Here is a 17361-nt window from a genome sequence, read left to right as displayed (position 1 = left end):
ATTAGGTGTCAACAGCTGCTTGATTCGGTTTTGGGGGAACATTTCTCCCTTCTGCAGCAAGCTTCTCCTCCATTTCATCAAGGGTTTCAGACTTTAGGCACATCGATTTAAGTCTACCGTATTATACTTAAAACTGTGCCAGGTGCAAATTATGTTTTTTGGCATAAAAAAGTTATAGTTCAATCCCAGTGGTATTGAAAACATTTTTTGAGAATAGTAAAAGCTGTGAAAAGTGTGAATTTTCAAAATAAAACACTGCTTATTATCTCCTTTCTTGCTTGCTTTAGTGTTTGACCTGGATGATAATTTGGTTGTGTGGAGGATCAGCAGCTGTTTTCAAACAAGGACAGATGTGTTGATAGAGAAGTCTTTTCAGTTGTGTAGTTTTATTAGGAGTTCCAGAGGAGCATGTTGTCAGATGGACTGGAGAGCGGTGTTATTCTCATCTGATCGCAGCAAATATGGTTGCAAGAAGAAGTTTGCATAGTTTTCTTCATGTCTGGTGGTAAAGATTAGGAAACTTAGTTGTTGTGTGAGTCAGCATTCGAGACTGGTTGAATTGTCTATAACAATATAAATATCTCTTTGTCTGAACTGCTGAGAGCCCTTTTACCCTGAACGGAAACCATGTCCTGAAAGCCTAGAGGTGTATGTCATCTATTAAAAGGGTTAAATTACTAAACTTGATTTGAGACCATGAAGTTAATGTAGACGGTCGAAAAATGTATGTTTGTCTTTTTACCCTTTTACTGAGAATAGGAGTGCAGTTCTACTGTCCAGCCGCTGTTCTCACAGGCAGGGCTGAATTATACATTTTATTTAGCAGAACAAATTGGCTGCCATCCAGCAGCCACAGTGGGCATAGAAGACCACGTGAACCTGTTTTCGGTCATAAAGTTAGTCCTGTTTTTCAGTATGGTGAAGAAAATATCACAGGATTTCTGTGCGAGCAAAGAACATAAACAGGTAACGGGTTTCCAAACATTACAGAGCAGACAGTCCATTAAAATACCCCGCTGCGATCTTCTCCGTTTTACTCATCCACAGATTGTCTCTGCGTGTGTTCCTCTGAAGTTGTCCGTGTCGTGTTGCTGTTGACCTTTAACACCATGTGCTGTACTGAAACTGTGATACTTTATCCATCAGTTATGTGTTGTAACATGTCTGATCCTGCTGTTATATCCCTTGGCTCAAACTAAGCTCTAACATTTACTCTTCCTGGACCCCCACCTGTCTCCTGTCCCTTCCTCAACCCCTCCGTCCGCAATGTAGCAAGCTGAGCAGCTATTCAGTCAGATGAACAATCCTGTAAGTTCTCCTTTCCAGCTCTCCGAGGCACATATTGAAAGCATGAGGACACTGAGAACATCTTGGAAATATGCTAGATGGTGATCGTGGCTCTGCTTTCTTCCACCCACATGCGTGCTGCCCGTTGCACTGCACTGATATAATGAGCTTTACTCTGTGCTGAGAGTCCTGTCCACTATCTTTCTCTGTACCTTTCTTATGTGTGGGACATGTGGTGAAACTACCGTGACACTCCTGAGACGTTTCTGTTTTGTGGAATTTCTTCATTATTTAACGCTTTTCTGCTGAGCCATTTTGTATGAATTCAAATTCATGATAAGTCTTAAAAAAGGTGATGGTGTTAAAGGGAAAGTTCGGTTTTTTACAACCTGGACCTTATTTCTGGCATTTTTTATGGTCGTATACTCAAGGAAAAAAAGGGGGTCTCCCGCACACTGTAAGGTCAAGTGCAAAAAACTTTAATAGGGTAAACAAAAAAGCAACGTTTCGGTCCACAGGACCTTTCTCAAGCAGAGATCTGGTCGTATACTCACCCAGAGGTGTTTGGTGTCATTTGGAGTCTTTCGGAAGATATTAGGAGTTTTTTGCGAGCCACTTCTCCATATAACAGTAGCGCATGGGGGCACCGCGGGACACAGACGATGCAGCGTCTAAATAACACATGATTGCCGCGAAACTCTTCATTTCTTTTATGAATCACTAGATCTGCTTCCAGGACCTGTTGTCTTCATCCGGGGTTGTCTGTGTAACAAATAAATCAGTTTGTAAACAAGACCTCTGACCTGCATGACGTCATCTCTGTGCGCGCATCGCAGATGCAGCTCTGTGTACAGCTGGAGTTCGCTACTGTTAGTTTACTGTTAGTTATTTGAAACATGTCTGAATATTTGTCAAATTCTGAGGTTGTGGACGACGACTTTGAATATGATGGACGTCCTTACCGTTTTGAGCCAGAGTATACGGCTGAAGAGCTCACTGAACGGAGGACAGAGTACGCGCACAGAGATGACGTCATGAGTTCAGAGGTCTTGTTTACAAACGGATTTATTTAATACACAGACAACCCCGGATGAAGACAACAGGTCCTGGAAGCAGATCTAGTGATTCATAAAAGAAATGAAGAGTTTCGCGGCAATCATGTGTTATTTAGACGCTGCATCGTCTGTGTCCCGCGGTGCCCCTTTCACTACCGTTATATGGAGAAGCGGCTCGCACAAAACTCCTAATATCTTCCGAAGGACTCCAAATGACACCAAACACCTCTGGGTGAGTATACGACCATAAAAAATGCCAGAAATAAGGTCCAGGTTGTAAAAAAACGAACTTTCCCTTTAAATTATATTACTCATGTTTGGTGGACATAGATGGATGGATACATGGATATAGATCAACAGCTCCAAAAATGTAACTATTTACATAAATAGGACACCCTTAAAGGCAGCTTTTGCTTAAACTTTTACATAATACACATCTTCTTTTAACATGATGTGTCTGTAAGGTTGTGTCTTTTTGTCTCAAAATTGTTTAACGTGATTATTTTAACAACATACCTCAAACACATCAGCAATCCTCTCCATAATACCGCACTCATGTGTAAAATTGAATCCCACTGGCTTTATGGAGCTCAGTTTTTTTATCCAATAAAGCTGTTGAGCAATAATTAGTGCACCTGGCATAATTGTATTTATATGCACAGTCAAATCATTGACAGTAGTCTCTTATTCAGCTGTTATTACACATGCTTAAGATATTAGTCCGTATTTACATTGTTGCTCTCGCTTCTCTTTTCTCTCACTTCAGATCAATAAATGCAAAGACTGCTCAGCTTTGTTGGGTTTGCATGATCTGGTCAATCTCGTTGCATGTTACCATTGATGCCATTGATGCTATGCTCTTCGTTTGTCTTAGTGTGGTGCAGTTAGCTGAGGCGTCAGCTGTGGTTGAAGATCGCTGCTGTGTTTTGGTGAATGGCTCTGTACACCTTTGCAACCTGTGTGGTTTTGTTCTTGACGCAAGGATGTTGTGTATCAGTGTAATATGCTTCATGGAGAGCTACAAACTGTTTCAGTGGAGATGACATTTGTCCGTGATGAATGAAAAGTACTGCTCTGATGGGGAAAGTTAGAAAGTCAGAGGAGAGTGAGATGAAACCAGAACCAACATTGAAAATGTCCACTCAAATACACGTAGGCAGTCCTGTATTCTTCATATTATTCAGTGTGGTAAATGACTCAGAGGGCTCTTTATATGGAGTAAGAGCTCTGTTAAAATTAATGATCCAGCACCAGGAATGATGCTCTGGTTCCTGTGTTTTCTCATTCAGAAAGACAGCGAGAGAGAGGCTATGACATGCTCTGATTCTGAGCTGCCCTGCACGGCCGTGTTGCCGCTCAAATGTCAGCTGGGTGCGTCACCGAGTGTTCTCATGTTTGCGTGTCTGTCCTCGGTGTGTCAATGCAGAAGGCTCACGAGGTGGAGCATCAGTCGGGCTCCAGAGCCAACCCGGAGTACGTGGACCGGGTGAAGCTGCTAGAAAAGGAGGTGAGCTACTACAAAGACGAGGCAGGCAAGTCTCAGGCAGAGGTGGAGAGACTCCTGGACATCCTGCGGGAGGTGGAGACGGAGAAGAATGACAAGGACAAGAAGATTGCCGAGTTGGAAAGGTAACTGGCTCTGACTGTTAAGAGAAGTTAAGTTAGAGATATGTTTTGCTGAGTCAGCCAAATTATGACTTTGAAACATTACATTTATTTTACATGTTTAAGCACCTTCCTATTTTTTTCTTTATAGAACATTTATACATTCCTACACACAGACCAAGTGCCTAATTCATGAAATCGTCATCAATCTGTGGGTAGATTTGCACATAAATCACCTTCTTATTAAAAACCTACTCTGTATTCACGTAAAACTGTGTGTTGCTGTGAAATCCTGTCCATCGCTAAGCTCCTGCTGCTCATTAATCAGCATGAATCATGAATGAGGTGTGGAGGTGCACCCTCAACCCACATTCGTACCTGTAGAACGTTAAACACATGGCACATTTTAAAAGAGAGAGAGAGAGAGAGAGAAATATATCAATCTGTAGACAAAAGTCATTTTCAGAAACAGATTGATTCATTTATCAATTGGTTGATTGGATATAAATTGGAAGCAGGACCCCAAAAGCATATTAAGTGAAGTTAATCAACCCAACAACATGTTCAGAAACATAATCTGAAGCATAAATATGGGGAATACCCATCAATTAAGATGAATTATTTATTTTCATTTTCAAAACAGGTTTTGAAAGATTTTTGCATAGTGTGAACAAATATCAAATAAAAATTCTTTAATGTCTAATAATAACAGTCAATATTACAGTGCCCTCCTCATGTACACAAACTCTACACGTGTTTAGAGGCAGGAGTAGCTTCTGTTCATACGTATAAATATTTTGGAACTATTATCATCTTCATAAATGTCACAATGTGTAAAGTTTGCACTGCGACTAGGTTACACACAGGTACGTCCGCATCACGTTTCCTGAATGAGGCCCCGTCACACCTCTCTGCTCACATAAATAGTGCAATTTATGGTAAAACTAAATCAGAAAGAGCTTGTTTCTGCTATTCTTCTTACGGATACTTATGACATCATCTATGTTGAATTCTTTTTGTATGTCTTGTGTTGTTGCCTTCTTTACTGTTTCTTAGTAGAAGCTGCACCCCCTCACCTCCAAAATATTTTGTAATTTATCTGAAAGGCCCATGTAATGTGCTTCATCTAACAATCTAGCAAATATAATGTGCTAGTGTTTGTCCTGAGTGGCTCAGAGCAGTTCTCCTCATTCCTGAATGGATGCGTTGTGTTCGTCATATTGTAAGTGAACGCCCTCATTCCTCCGTTTACACTGTTCAACGGTAACATGACAACCAGCTTCTGTTTGATGAAAGGAGCTCTGTGGTTTCTGGGATGGCATGTGTGTGGACTGGGCAGCGTTGAAGTGGGATCGGGGGAGTGTGGAGGATAGATCGAGCCTCTGGCTGCCGGTTTCAACATTGTGGCTGATCGGTGTACATGTTTTGTCCTTTTCTTGTCATATGTAAGTGTGACATCATGGGGTTACCTCAGGCTGTACTGCACTGGATCCAATCATAGTCTTGATTCAGATGTGCACACCTCAATAGCAAACAACCAGAACCAGAGATACTCCAGGAGGTTTTCTTGTGTCTTTCTTGGGCTATTAGAGCGTGAAGTGCCACATGCTCACTTGCTTCTGGAAGTGGTCAAACGTGTCTAGGTGAATGGACCACACGGGCATTAAACCACACCGCTTTGGTGAGGCTGATGAAGGAGATCATCATTTCCCTGGACAGAAATTGAGGATTTGATTAAGATTGCCTCAACTGTTTGAGATCCACACATGAGCACTGAGTGTCAGTAAAATAAAAACAATCTCCTGCTAATTAGTGTTTAAAAAAATAGAAAAAGATAGAAATTCCCATCCCTGTTAGTAATAGAGGTCACATTGTTTAGTTTCATAATTTGTTCGAGGTATGTGATTAATTGAGTGTTTTTGTCCTTTTTTTGCCATCTTTACCCACTTTTTCTATCCTGTTTCCCTTTCCATCTTCTGTCCCTCTCCTTCCTCTCTGCCATTGGTCAATTCCGACATCCTTCAACTCGCTCCTGTTTCCTCCTCAAATCTGATTCTGATAATTCAATCTCTCCTTCATCTCCCTTGCAACTCTTTCTCTGTTGTGCCCTCCCCTCCCAAACACAGCCCCCCTCCCACTGCCCCACGCCCCACCCCTCGTCCCGGTGGCAGAGCCCCCCCTGACCCGCTCCCTTCTGTGTCCGCTGCCCCCCAGCAGATAGGGGGCATGGTGTGGGATTTCCTGGGAAAGTGAGTGCTCTGCCCCCTGGCACTTCAGCTCGGCTGCGTGGTTAAAGTCTCCGACTGCGACTGCTACAACTGCATCTGGTTTCACCCGTGTGCCTGGGTCGGCTTGCTGTCTGAGAGATTTGCACATCTTTGCGTTTCTAGTCTGTATTGTCTCTGCTTACTCATGCACATGACACAAAGACCCTTGGATTCAATTATGCCTTTATTTTCTTAAGCACATGTTTATTTTGTAGTGAAATGCATCTGCACAATGAATGCTTTCTATGTTTTACACTGCATGCTTGTTTGCACGGGTGTGACGGAGAGATATGTTTATTTTTTTCAAGCTATGATAGCTGATGACAGAGAGAAAGAATAGGTAGAAGACTTTTGACGTAACACATTACACCACCGTGAACAGAAGCTTAATAAGAGTGTAAATAATTGCTCAGATGTGGATCAATATGTTTTAATATGACAATTCTACATGAATTTTAAATCTTTGTGTTATTTATTTGCATGCCTGTGTACAAGAAAAAAATGCATGGTAAAGTCAAATTCACACCAAGGATTAATGTTCTCAGATATAGCACAGTTCAAGATGAAAATATTGAAATTGTAAAGCATCTACTATACATGAATAATCCTTGTACTGCTGTCAATGCTGCAAAACATTCTGTACTTTGGGTAGCTTATTTTATGTAGAACTTGGTGTGACTGTTCCAACATGTTTTATTTTGTACATTTTAGTTGATGTTATTGCAAATGCTGTACCCATTTGGGCAGTTTGTTGAAGCAGTTTACACACTAGCATGCTTTTTCATGCGATTTTGCGGTGTTGGCTGTTGGTAGTAGCTCACTATAAATGGCTGCCCTGAGATCCAAGGCCTCCTCCTGTTGTGGGCACGCTTCCCGCTCCTCATTCCAGCCATCCATCTGCCCTCCTCACTCTACATCTCTAACTCTCAGCCATCCTTGCACCTGCCCAGTTTTTTTTTAATCCCTCTAAAATAACCCAACAGTTTCTATTTTAACAAGTTGTCTTTTGAAGTGTCCACACCCCTCCTCCTCCTCCCAACTTAACCCACCCACCCTGCCTAACTCCTAGCTTGCACTACCAGACACTAAAGGAAATGATGAGCTGAATAGCCTGCATGAACATGTGCTTCAGCACCTACTCCGAATGAGGTGCTGTAGTAGTTTCAGGGTCTGGACTGAACCTTTGCTCCTGGAGTGCGTTAGCTCAGTCGGGTCTCCTCTGTCTGATCAACCCTGCATTCATAACAGATTTTCCTACTACTACCTCTCTTACTCACTTGATCAAACCACTTTTGGCTTCCCGTTCTTTAGTTCAGCACTCAAAGTGGCCCCGTTTTCCCTCTTTTTTCTTTGCCCAGCTACTTCTTTGCCTGTTCGACTGCATGTCTGCCACCCCCCAGGCTTGGCAGCAGATGCACAAGATTCCATCGTTTTCAGTGGAGGTGCATCCTGCATTAGCTGTGTCAGCCTGCAGAGCAGCACCTGTCACAGGCGCGTCTCATGTTGTTTAAGGATTGCGGCGCAGCGTGATCTCCTCTTGGTGCCCTGTATTATTTTTCTCTTTTGTTTGTTTCTTTATGTTCTGATATATCATTTTTCTCTCTTTTTGTTAACTTTTACCTGTGTGTGCTTTTGTCTCCCGCTTTCAATGTTTTCTTCTCATGTCGCATCACCCCCTTTGTCTTCAATCTTTTCCTTCTCCCCATCTGCAGTTTGGCTCCCAGGTAAGTAATATCCCTGCTCTCATCACAACCCTGTCTCTACCTATGGCCACCCAAACCTGTCAGCTACCTGGGCAGTGACATGAGAGTATCAGTCCATGTTTGATACTCGTGTTGTGTTGCTGTCCTGCTGAAGCCACGACTGATAATAATGAGGCAGGATCAAAGCACACTTGACCATGTGCTTGTTTGTGTTCATGGGTTTAAAATGTGCTCTCTCCATTAGTCTGCCTTCATCTGATTTAATACCAGATTATTTCGCATTTCCTTTTAGCAAAATACGGAATTTTTTTTAAATTTTATGTGATATTACAGGCAAGGAGGCAAAGATCAGACTAAGAAGGGACCAAACATCAAACTGGGAACACAAGGGGACAAGAAAGGGTTAGGACAAGACTCTCGTAAGGACAGCTCCTTAGACGGTGGTCACCATGTAAAGGTGAGGATTTACTCTTAATAAATATATAGCCCTCACGTTACGTAATTGAGTACATGCATGTCTACACTGAGTCTGTGCTTCTTCTACGTGTACTGTACCCACGTACTCCTGATCCGCCAGCTGGAGGAGCTGATGAACACACTGGAAAGGACGAGACAGGAGCTGGATGCCACCAAGCAGCGTCTCTCCTCCACGCAGCAATCTTTACAGGAGAGGGACACCCATCTCACGAACATGAGGCAAGAGCGCAGGAAACAGCTGGAGGAGATCCTTGAAATGAAGTTAGTACTTTTGTTAGTTACTACACACCAAAATAAATCCTGAATACACTTTAATATATCGGGAACGCAGATTATCAACTGCTATATTTCCCAACATTCTCAAGATTCAGTTTAGAAATATGCATATTGTGTGAATTCAAGATGTCTTCGTCTTCAGGTTGCCAGGCAACCAGCTTCGCTCCCATGAAGAATACTGTACAGTGTCATGAAACAGTGTGCATGGATGTGAATCTAAAACTTGTTGTTTTTACACAGTTTTGAGTCAAGTTGATCAGAAATCTGCTGCTGTGTTCATGCTAAAGGCATGTGACAGTCATCTCATTTTATGGGCTCATCATAGCTATAAACAAAGGACTATATTTGCTAAAATATCTTTGAATCAGATTTTGAGCAGCAAAAGTAATGGTTCATCATTTTGCTCCTTTATAGCTCACATCATGATGTTTCCAAATACATTATGTTATTTCTGAGGTGCTAGAAAAGGCTCAATTACTATAATTTTTCCAAAATTCCTTTTTTGTCACTGATATATATGATTCTTTTTTTATGTTTTTTTTTTTTTCCAGGCAACAAGCTTTGCTTGCAGCCATCAGTGAGAAAGACGCTAACATTGCACTGCTGGAACTGTCTGCCTCCAATAAAAAGAAAACTCAGGAGGAGGTGCTGTCCCTCAAGAGGGAGCGGGACAAACTGATGCACCAGCTCAAGCAACATGTTAGTATTGCTGCACAAGGTTTAGTAGATTATTTGTTTGTGAATAATATAGCTTCAGAGGGACGTTTATTTCCCCCTGAAGGTTGTTTCTTAAGTAGCTACTTTACAAGTTCAGTTTTTGTATTTTTTCCCAAATGTTGCATCTTGTACAACTCCCAAAAGATAAGCTTCGAGAGCTGCCCGTTGAGCTGAACATAAGTTATTTCTTAGCAGATGTCATTGTAACACCTGAATATTATTCAGTTTACCTGTCCAGGGTTACTAATTACACCAGCTGCCCACCAAATGTGGGCTATTTTGTTTCCTTAACCACTGTAGCATTTACATAAAACCAAAAAAATTAAATAAGTAATAACCTGGCAGATTTATACATCTCACATTGGAGATAATCTCTTGAGTCCGTTTGACTCGGACAGACTTTTTACGTGAAAGACAGTAGGTCACCACCGGATTACCACAGCAACGCTGGCGAGAACTTCTCTTGCTCCATTAACTAAACAAATACTAAAGACTTCCTATAAAAAGCAATGTGATGTTACATAACAGAAATTAAAAGATGTACGGAACCACAGGAAAAGCCAAGAGAGAGGGAGCAAAAGTTAAGTGTTTTATTGTTATTGCAGGGAAATAAATAATGAATAGAAATTAGTAAAAGGCCCTGTTGCATGTTCATGTGAAGGAAACTATCCTGGAAAAGTCAGTGAGAAATATTGTTATTCCCCTTTGCTGTCCTAGCACGCTGGTAGAGGAACGCTCAGGAAAATACAGCAAAATCCTCGGAAACGGGTGGTGATGCTGAGACAAAGTGACTAACTGTGACGCCACTCCCTGGTTACTGTATGCTGTGACTATTCTAATCCTACATCAGTTCACACTGTGTGTGCTCTACATAAGAGAGAGAATGTCAACTATTTGGACGTATAACTTTGAGTATTTAATATTTACGGTGATGTTTCTTTAGCTTTTATTTAAATAGAATGAAACACCTGACTTGGTTTAATAATTGCGCTTGAACATGAGAGCATCTGTCGGGTTACTTTTCACATGCAGTTACTTGATGCAAGTGAAAGTGGGGTGTAGATTTTGAAACATACCTACAACAGTGGCCGATGGTCATTTCCCATCATGCATCTGTCTGAGGTGGCTCTTCAAGGCACATTTGAGAGGACAGGACTTCCACCTTCCAGGGTTTTTATTCCAAGACCTGGATTAATAACATGGCTAACAAACAGATCACTTACAGGTACATACTTACTTGTATGTGGACATACATTTGACCAGCAAGCATTAGCATGGTGATGCAAGCGAAAGGTTTGTTGATGCCCAAAACGCTGATTGAAGTCACCATGCTAAGCCACTAATACTCCTTTGTTAGTAGAAGCCCACGGGTCTTGACATACGATATATGACATTAAAAAAATCACCTAAATGTGGAGCACCTGAGAGAGGATGAATTATAAAAGAAAAACTAACAATGATAACATAATGAAAATGATGGGGAAAAAAGGTGAAGGTGAAAAAATTACAATAAGTTAAAGAAATCTCCAACGAAAGATATGTGAAATAAGGACAGAAAGCAAAACTAAATAGTCTGTGCAATGATTAAGGGACGAAGTAAAATTAAAGTGCAGAAGGAAGCCATATATATAACATGGAAAGTCTAATTTGGTCAACATAACAACAAAAAAAAGAAAGAAAGAAAATCACACAAACACCAAGCCTAAGAAATGATCCACAGATCAATTATTCTGTGTTTCAAAGACTTGCCATTTTAAAAATGACACAAGCATGGATGTAAAAAAAAAGGAAAAGATTGATAACAACATTTACAAAAGAGATAAAACTTTGACAAAAGATGAACAATTTTTAGTAAACCCAATCTATGTTGAAAAGAAAAAGGGTTTATTTTCACTTTGATGCTAAAAGTACTTTTCATGCTAGCCAGGCTGCTGCTCCTATTTCTACTCAAGGTTTGTTTTCCAAACAAAAGCAGAAAAGATAAACACCAATGCAGGCCTCCCTGTTAGTTTATCGGTTGCTCAGTTTGCACATCGTTTTATAGGCTGCCCGTTTTTATTTATCTCCTGAGAAGAAATACTGTTGCTTGTAGCAGCCACAGATCATCGTTCATCTCTTACTTCTCTTCCTGCAGACACAAAGCAGAATGAAGCTGATAGCTGACAACTATGAAGATGAGCAATATCACCCACATATTCCTCACCACCAGCCTCAGCCTCCTCACGCTCAGCCTCAGCCCCAGCCCCAGTACCCCCACCCACCCCATGCCCAGCAATCTCCTTATGCCCCGCATGCCCCGCACCCACAGCACCTGCAGCACCCACAGGCCCCACCGCAGCACCCGCATCCGCAGCAACCTCAGCCCCAGTACCCTCACCCTCAGCACTCTCAGCACCCTCAGCATCCTCAACCCCTTCCCCAGCTCCAACAACACCCTCGCCCCCCACAGCCTCAGCACTCTCATCAACAGCACCCCCAGCATCCACCACAGCACCCACATGGACACGCCCCTCCGCAGCACCCCCACCCTCAGCACCCACATGGGCCTCCCCAGCAAGGACTGCATCCCCAGCATCCGCACCCTCAGCATCCTCAGCACCCTCAGCACCCCCAGCATCCTCAGCACCCCCAGCATACTCAGCACCCCCAGCACCCTCAGCACCCCCAGCATCCACCACAGCACCCACACGGACACGCCCCTCCGCAGCACCCTCACCCTCAGCACCCTCAGCATCCTCACCACACCCAGCACCCGCGTCATCCATCGCCCCACCATCGAGGAGGGCCGGCCCGAGGACCCCCACATGCTGGTCACCGACCCGCTCCAGACCAGGTTTGATGTTAACAATGTTAAAAAAGTTATTTTCCAAAGATCAGCACTAAATAGACACTTCTGAATGAAATTAATAAAGTAGATCCATCCATCCATCCATCCATCCATTTTCCGCCGCTTATCCGTTCCCGGGTTGCGGGGGCAGCCGTCTCAGCAGAGATGCCCAGACTTCCTTCACCCCAGACACCTCCTCCAGCTCTTCCGGGGGGAGGCCGAGACGTTCCCAGGCCAGCCGAGGGACATAGTCTCCTTGGTCTTCCCCGGGGTCTCCTCCCGGTGGGACATGCCTGGAACACCTCCCTAGGTAGGCGTCCAGGAGGCATCCGGTACAGATGCCCAAGCCACCTCAGCTGACTCCTCTCAATGTGAAGGAGCAGCGGCTCGACTCCGAGCTCCTCCCGGGTGACCGAACTCCTCACCCTATCTCTAAGGGAGCGTCCAGCCACCCTGGAGGAAACTCATCTCGGCCGCTTGTATCCGCGATCTTGTCCTTTCGGTCACTACCCAAAGTTCATGACCATAGGTGAGGGTAGGTGCGTAGATTGACCGGTAAATCGAGAGCTTCGCCTTTCGACTCAGCTCCTTCTTCACCACGGCGGTCCGGTACATCGACCGCATAACTGCGGACGCTGCACCAATCTGTCTGTCAATCTCACGTTCCATCGTTCCCTCACTTGGGAACAAGACCCCGAGATACTTGAACTCCTCCACCTGAGGCAGGACTTCCCCACCCACCTGGAGAAGGCATGCCACCCTTTCCCGATGGAGAACCATGGCCTCGGTCTTGGAGGTGCTGATTCTCATCCCTGCCGCGTCGCACTCGGCCTCAAACCGCCCCAGCACATGCTGGAGGTCCCGGTCTGATGAAGCCAACAGGACAACATCATCCACAAAAAGCAGAGATGAAATCCTGAGGTTCCCAAACTGGATCCCCTCCAGCCCCTGGCTGCGCCTAGAAATCCTCTCCATAAAAATTATGAACAGGACCGGTGACAAAGTCCGAGTCCAACACGCACCGGGAACAAGTCTGACTTACTGCCGCCGGCAATGCGAACCAGACTCCTGCTCCGATCATACAGAGACCGGACAGCCCTTAATAGAGGGCCCCGGACTCCATACTCACTGAGCACCCCCCACAGAATGGCACGAGGGACACGGCAAATGCCTTCTCCAGATCCACAAAGCACATGTAGACTGGTTGGGCAAATTCCCATGAACCCTCGAGCACCCTGCGGAGGGTATAGATCTGGTCCAGTGTTCCGCGACAGGGACGAAAACCGCATTGTTCCTCCTGAATCCGAGGTTCAACTATCGGCCGTAATCTCCTCTCCAGTACCCTGGCGTAAACTTTCCCGGGGAGGCTGAGAAGTGTGATCCCCCTATAGTTGGAACACACTCTCCGGTCCCCCTTTTTAAAAAGAGGGACCACCACCCCGGTTTGCCACTCCAGCAGCACTGTCCCCTTCCTCCATACAATGTCGCAGAGGCGTGTCAACCAAGACAGCCCTACGACATCCAGAGATTTGAGGTACTCAGGGTGAATCTCATCCACCCCCAGTGCCACTGAGGAGCTTATGAACCACCTCAGTGACCTCGACTTGGGTGATGGATGAGCACGTCCCTGAGTCCACATTCTCTGCTTCCTTAATGAAGGCATGTCAGTTGGATTGAGAAGTAAATAAAGTATATTTACCTGATATGTAAATACACTTCATGAGGTTCTCACAGTTTATTTGAATTTTTCTAGTTATTGATACTTTATTGTCATTCTATTACATTTTCTTACTTCCTGTTTCACTAGTCTGTAGTCCAATAACTCCATCACTACTTTGAAAGCTTTACAGGCTTTAAGATGAAAAAGTAACATGATGAATAATCTACTTTCTCTGCTACACGTATGGTCACCTGACTGACAACAGGATGACGAGGAGGGCATCTGGGCATGATTTTAGCTGCGACAACCAAAGCTTTAATGTTGATTTGGGGGGTAAGGTATATTTCTTTATTTACAACTTTAAAAGTCTTCTCTATGTTGCTGTCTGCCTGGAGTGTACATGTAACAATGTGAAACATCTGTGAAATTTGTGTTTTGTAATTTCTCACGTTCAGATGATTCAGTCACTACTGGAGGAGCATGGCCATGGCATAGTGTCAAAACATCACCCAACTAAACATTTGATATCTTCAGTCAGTCAGTACTTCTGAGATGTGGGACCTTTGGTTTTGTTTTATTGTTGTTTGTTTTTTCTCTCTGGGGGAGAGTAGGAGCCACTCGGAGGTGCAGATTCTGCATGGAGTGATAGCTGAGCAGGTAATTTCAAAAGTGTATTTAAACATACTCAAGTAAAAAAAAAAAAATTAAAAATGATGGTTATCGAATTTCTTATAATTGCATCTTTTGCTGTCTTCATGTTCTTTAAAGGTGACGCGGTGCCTCCTCTTTGTGCTAACAGGAGGAGACATCCTCCACTTCCTTTACAAATAATCCAAAACTTGATGTTGATGGAAAGACGGATGTTCTCTGCACCAAACTGTTTATTTGACAGACATGTGATCAACATGGCAGCCTCAAATCAGAGGTCTCACCGAGGTCACCTCACCTGTCTGTCAGCTGCTGAACGAGCCTTCATCCTCCCAGCAGAGATCACGTTCCACCAGTGCAGTATTGTGTAGAACCTTTGACTGTTCAAAACCGTGGTTGTCTTGCTGACAGTTTCACCTGCCTGACTCACTCCTCTGGCTCCATTCGGCTCATCCACTGGACTCCGTCACGGTTTCCTAAGCCTTCACTGGTTTCCTAAGCCTTCACTGCCCTCCTGGCCCACCTGGTGACATCTGGCCCCTCTCCCTGGCTATCATGGTCCTCTATGTTACTTCACACATGCCTGTGTTCATGTCTAATCGGTTTCTTAATATCATTATGGCTTGATCTGCATTTCCCACATACAGCATTTTTTATTTTGTTTTTTATTTCTTGTTTTCACAAGGAAACACATTGGGCTAGCTGATAAAGCACCCCGAGCCTTGCCTCCAGCATTTCCTTGGCTGCATGAGTGCAAGACTCAAATTTTTGGGCTAGTTTTAACCTCAAGGCCGTGGCTGTCATCAACATATTTTTTCTACATGTTACCTCATTTAAATCATAAGTAGTCAAAAAAAACAAAAACAAAAAAAATCTATGCAGATGTCAAAATTGAGGGAATGCATTTCTTTTATTTTCCATATGTGTCTAACTCAAATTAAATTACAATTAATCATCCAATCAGAGTGGCCAAGACAGTGGTCAGAAATCAGATTATATTGATTTTCTGAGACTATGCACCTATGCACCTCCTCCGTGTTGCAGGAATTTTTACTTATGGTGCTTCTGCTGGTGCTCGCATTAAATTGTGTCAGAAGACCTAATAGGAGCATATTAGAGTCCTTTTACAGTGAAAGGAACTTGATTCCACTATGGGCTCATATAAAAACTGTAAAGCTTTGTACATATGATTTGACAAAAGGGGGCTTTGTGAGCAGCGGTCTGGGCGTCACCACATTTCCTCAAGGAATGCTGCTGCTATAGGCATCATTATAGACTATGAAGGGGAGGAAGTGTCCAGGAAATGTTTTCCCTGAAGGTGTAATTGTACAATTGACATCCAAGTCTCCGACCTAGAGTGTGTTTCTGCTCCCATCTCCCATGAACTCTTCCAACAGTAGTCTGTACGACCTCCCCCAAAAATAGTGAATTGTTTATTTCTTCTGAACAAAGTGGCCTGTGCCTAGTAAAATCTGTACACATGATAGATATGCATATATTATACATATAGAGAGAAATTTAGAGTGTGTCTATATGTGCTCAGAAAAAAATGGATGAGAAAATGATAAGATATACTATGTTTTTTCTTCTTATTTTTCTAACTGGTTGGAGGTCAGAGATATCTTATTTAGAGAGTTGAGTGGTGTGATTTCCATCTGATCGGTATGTTGTGAGAAAACCCCTCAGCAGCAAGTAAACATTCCCTGTCTGAAAATACTGGACAGTACCAAAAAAAAAATTATATATATATATATATATATATATATATATATATATATATATATATATATATATATATATATATATATATATATATATATATACATATATATATATATATATATATATATATATATATATATATATATATATATAAATAAAAATATATATTAAAAAAAAAATAAGAAAAGAGCTTTAGAGCAGCCGTTTGTGAGAAATATAGAAGTGTATCCAAATCTATCTAGAAGTCTAGAGAAGGCAACATTACATTCCTTTCTTAATGTTAAATAAACTCAGCTGAAGACCACTTAACCTGTGGTGACAATTTCAAACGAAGAAAACAACGTGTTTTGAATTTCGTAGCTCACACAGGTAGCAGTGAGATTAGGTCTGCTGCGCGCAGCGGTCCGAAACTCGCACTTGTGATTGAGGACTATCACAGTATCCTCCAAGTAGAGGTTTCGGTGACTCTGTCTGGATGCATTTCTTTCGTGTGTGTTTTTGTCGTCGTCGTCATGTAAAGAGAAGTGGTGATGTATGTGACCGTGACAGCCGATAAAGTAGAAAAAAAAAAACCAACACACGTCGTTACAGTATTGTGGAAAACTGAAGTAGACTGTTACTAATCCTCTCCCTTGCCCTCATGGTGCCTATGTCTGTCAAGTATTGCTCGTTGTTTAAAAGAAAAAAAGAAAAAAAATGTCTCTCCATCTACCCATCTTCCACAAACAAGGGTGATCCATGTGTCATCGTTTGTGCGTCTGCTTACCAAGTCACAGTTCCTGCCACTGACCAAGAATCAATAGGTTGTATAAGACTTTTCCTCCTGTTTGTATTTCCAAATCTTAAAGTAAAGGTCTTGAATTTATTTATTGATTTTTTTGGGGGGTGGGGAGTGGTGGTGGCGGGGTTATGGAGAAAAAACGGGGGGTGAGACAATGCAAACAGACAGAGGAGCAAAAATCCTCTCACTTCACCATCAGGGGGTGGAGCATGAATCCTCCATTTTCAGGTCCTTATCTACTGAATACTTGAAGTAGGGAGTTTTCCTACCGTGATATAGCATATATGATTTGCATGGTAGACAACATGGAACATTTCAATTGTGCCCATGCATCCT

General features: G+C 42.9%; 1 protein-coding gene across 4 annotated transcripts in view; it reads left to right on the top strand.

Moving 5' to 3' along the window:
* The window catches only part of erc2 (ELKS/RAB6-interacting/CAST family member 2), a 42052-nt gene extending 25803 nt beyond the window's left edge, over nt 1-16249 (top strand). For 2 of the 4 annotated variants that reach the window (XM_061727196.1, XM_061727195.1), the window contains 10 exons: nt 1273-1308; nt 3769-3971; nt 6074-6196; nt 8251-8374; nt 8495-8655; nt 9222-9369; nt 11522-12220; nt 14140-14207; nt 14330-14531; nt 14643-16249. In XM_061727196.1, the coding sequence (XP_061583180.1) occupies nt 1273-1308; nt 3769-3971; nt 6074-6196; nt 8251-8374; nt 8495-8655; nt 9222-9369; nt 11522-12220; nt 14140-14166 (1521 nt within the window). In that variant the 3' untranslated portion in view covers nt 14167-14207; nt 14330-14531; nt 14643-16249. The remainder of the gene's footprint in view (nt 1-1272; nt 1309-3768; nt 3972-6073; nt 6197-8250; nt 8375-8494; nt 8656-9221; nt 9370-11521; nt 12221-14139; nt 14208-14329; nt 14532-14642) is intronic. The other 2 variants (XM_061727197.1, XM_061727198.1) reach the window with 2 other exon arrangements.
* Nucleotides 16250-17361: the final 1112 nt, after the last annotated feature.

Source organism: Cololabis saira, chromosome 8, assembly GCF_033807715.1.
Source record: "Cololabis saira isolate AMF1-May2022 chromosome 8, fColSai1.1, whole genome shotgun sequence".
Classification (NCBI taxonomy): Eukaryota; Metazoa; Chordata; class Actinopteri; order Beloniformes; family Belonidae; genus Cololabis; species Cololabis saira.
The sequence above is the reverse complement of the archived record's forward strand: the minus strand, read 5'-3'. Positions and strand labels throughout refer to the sequence as shown.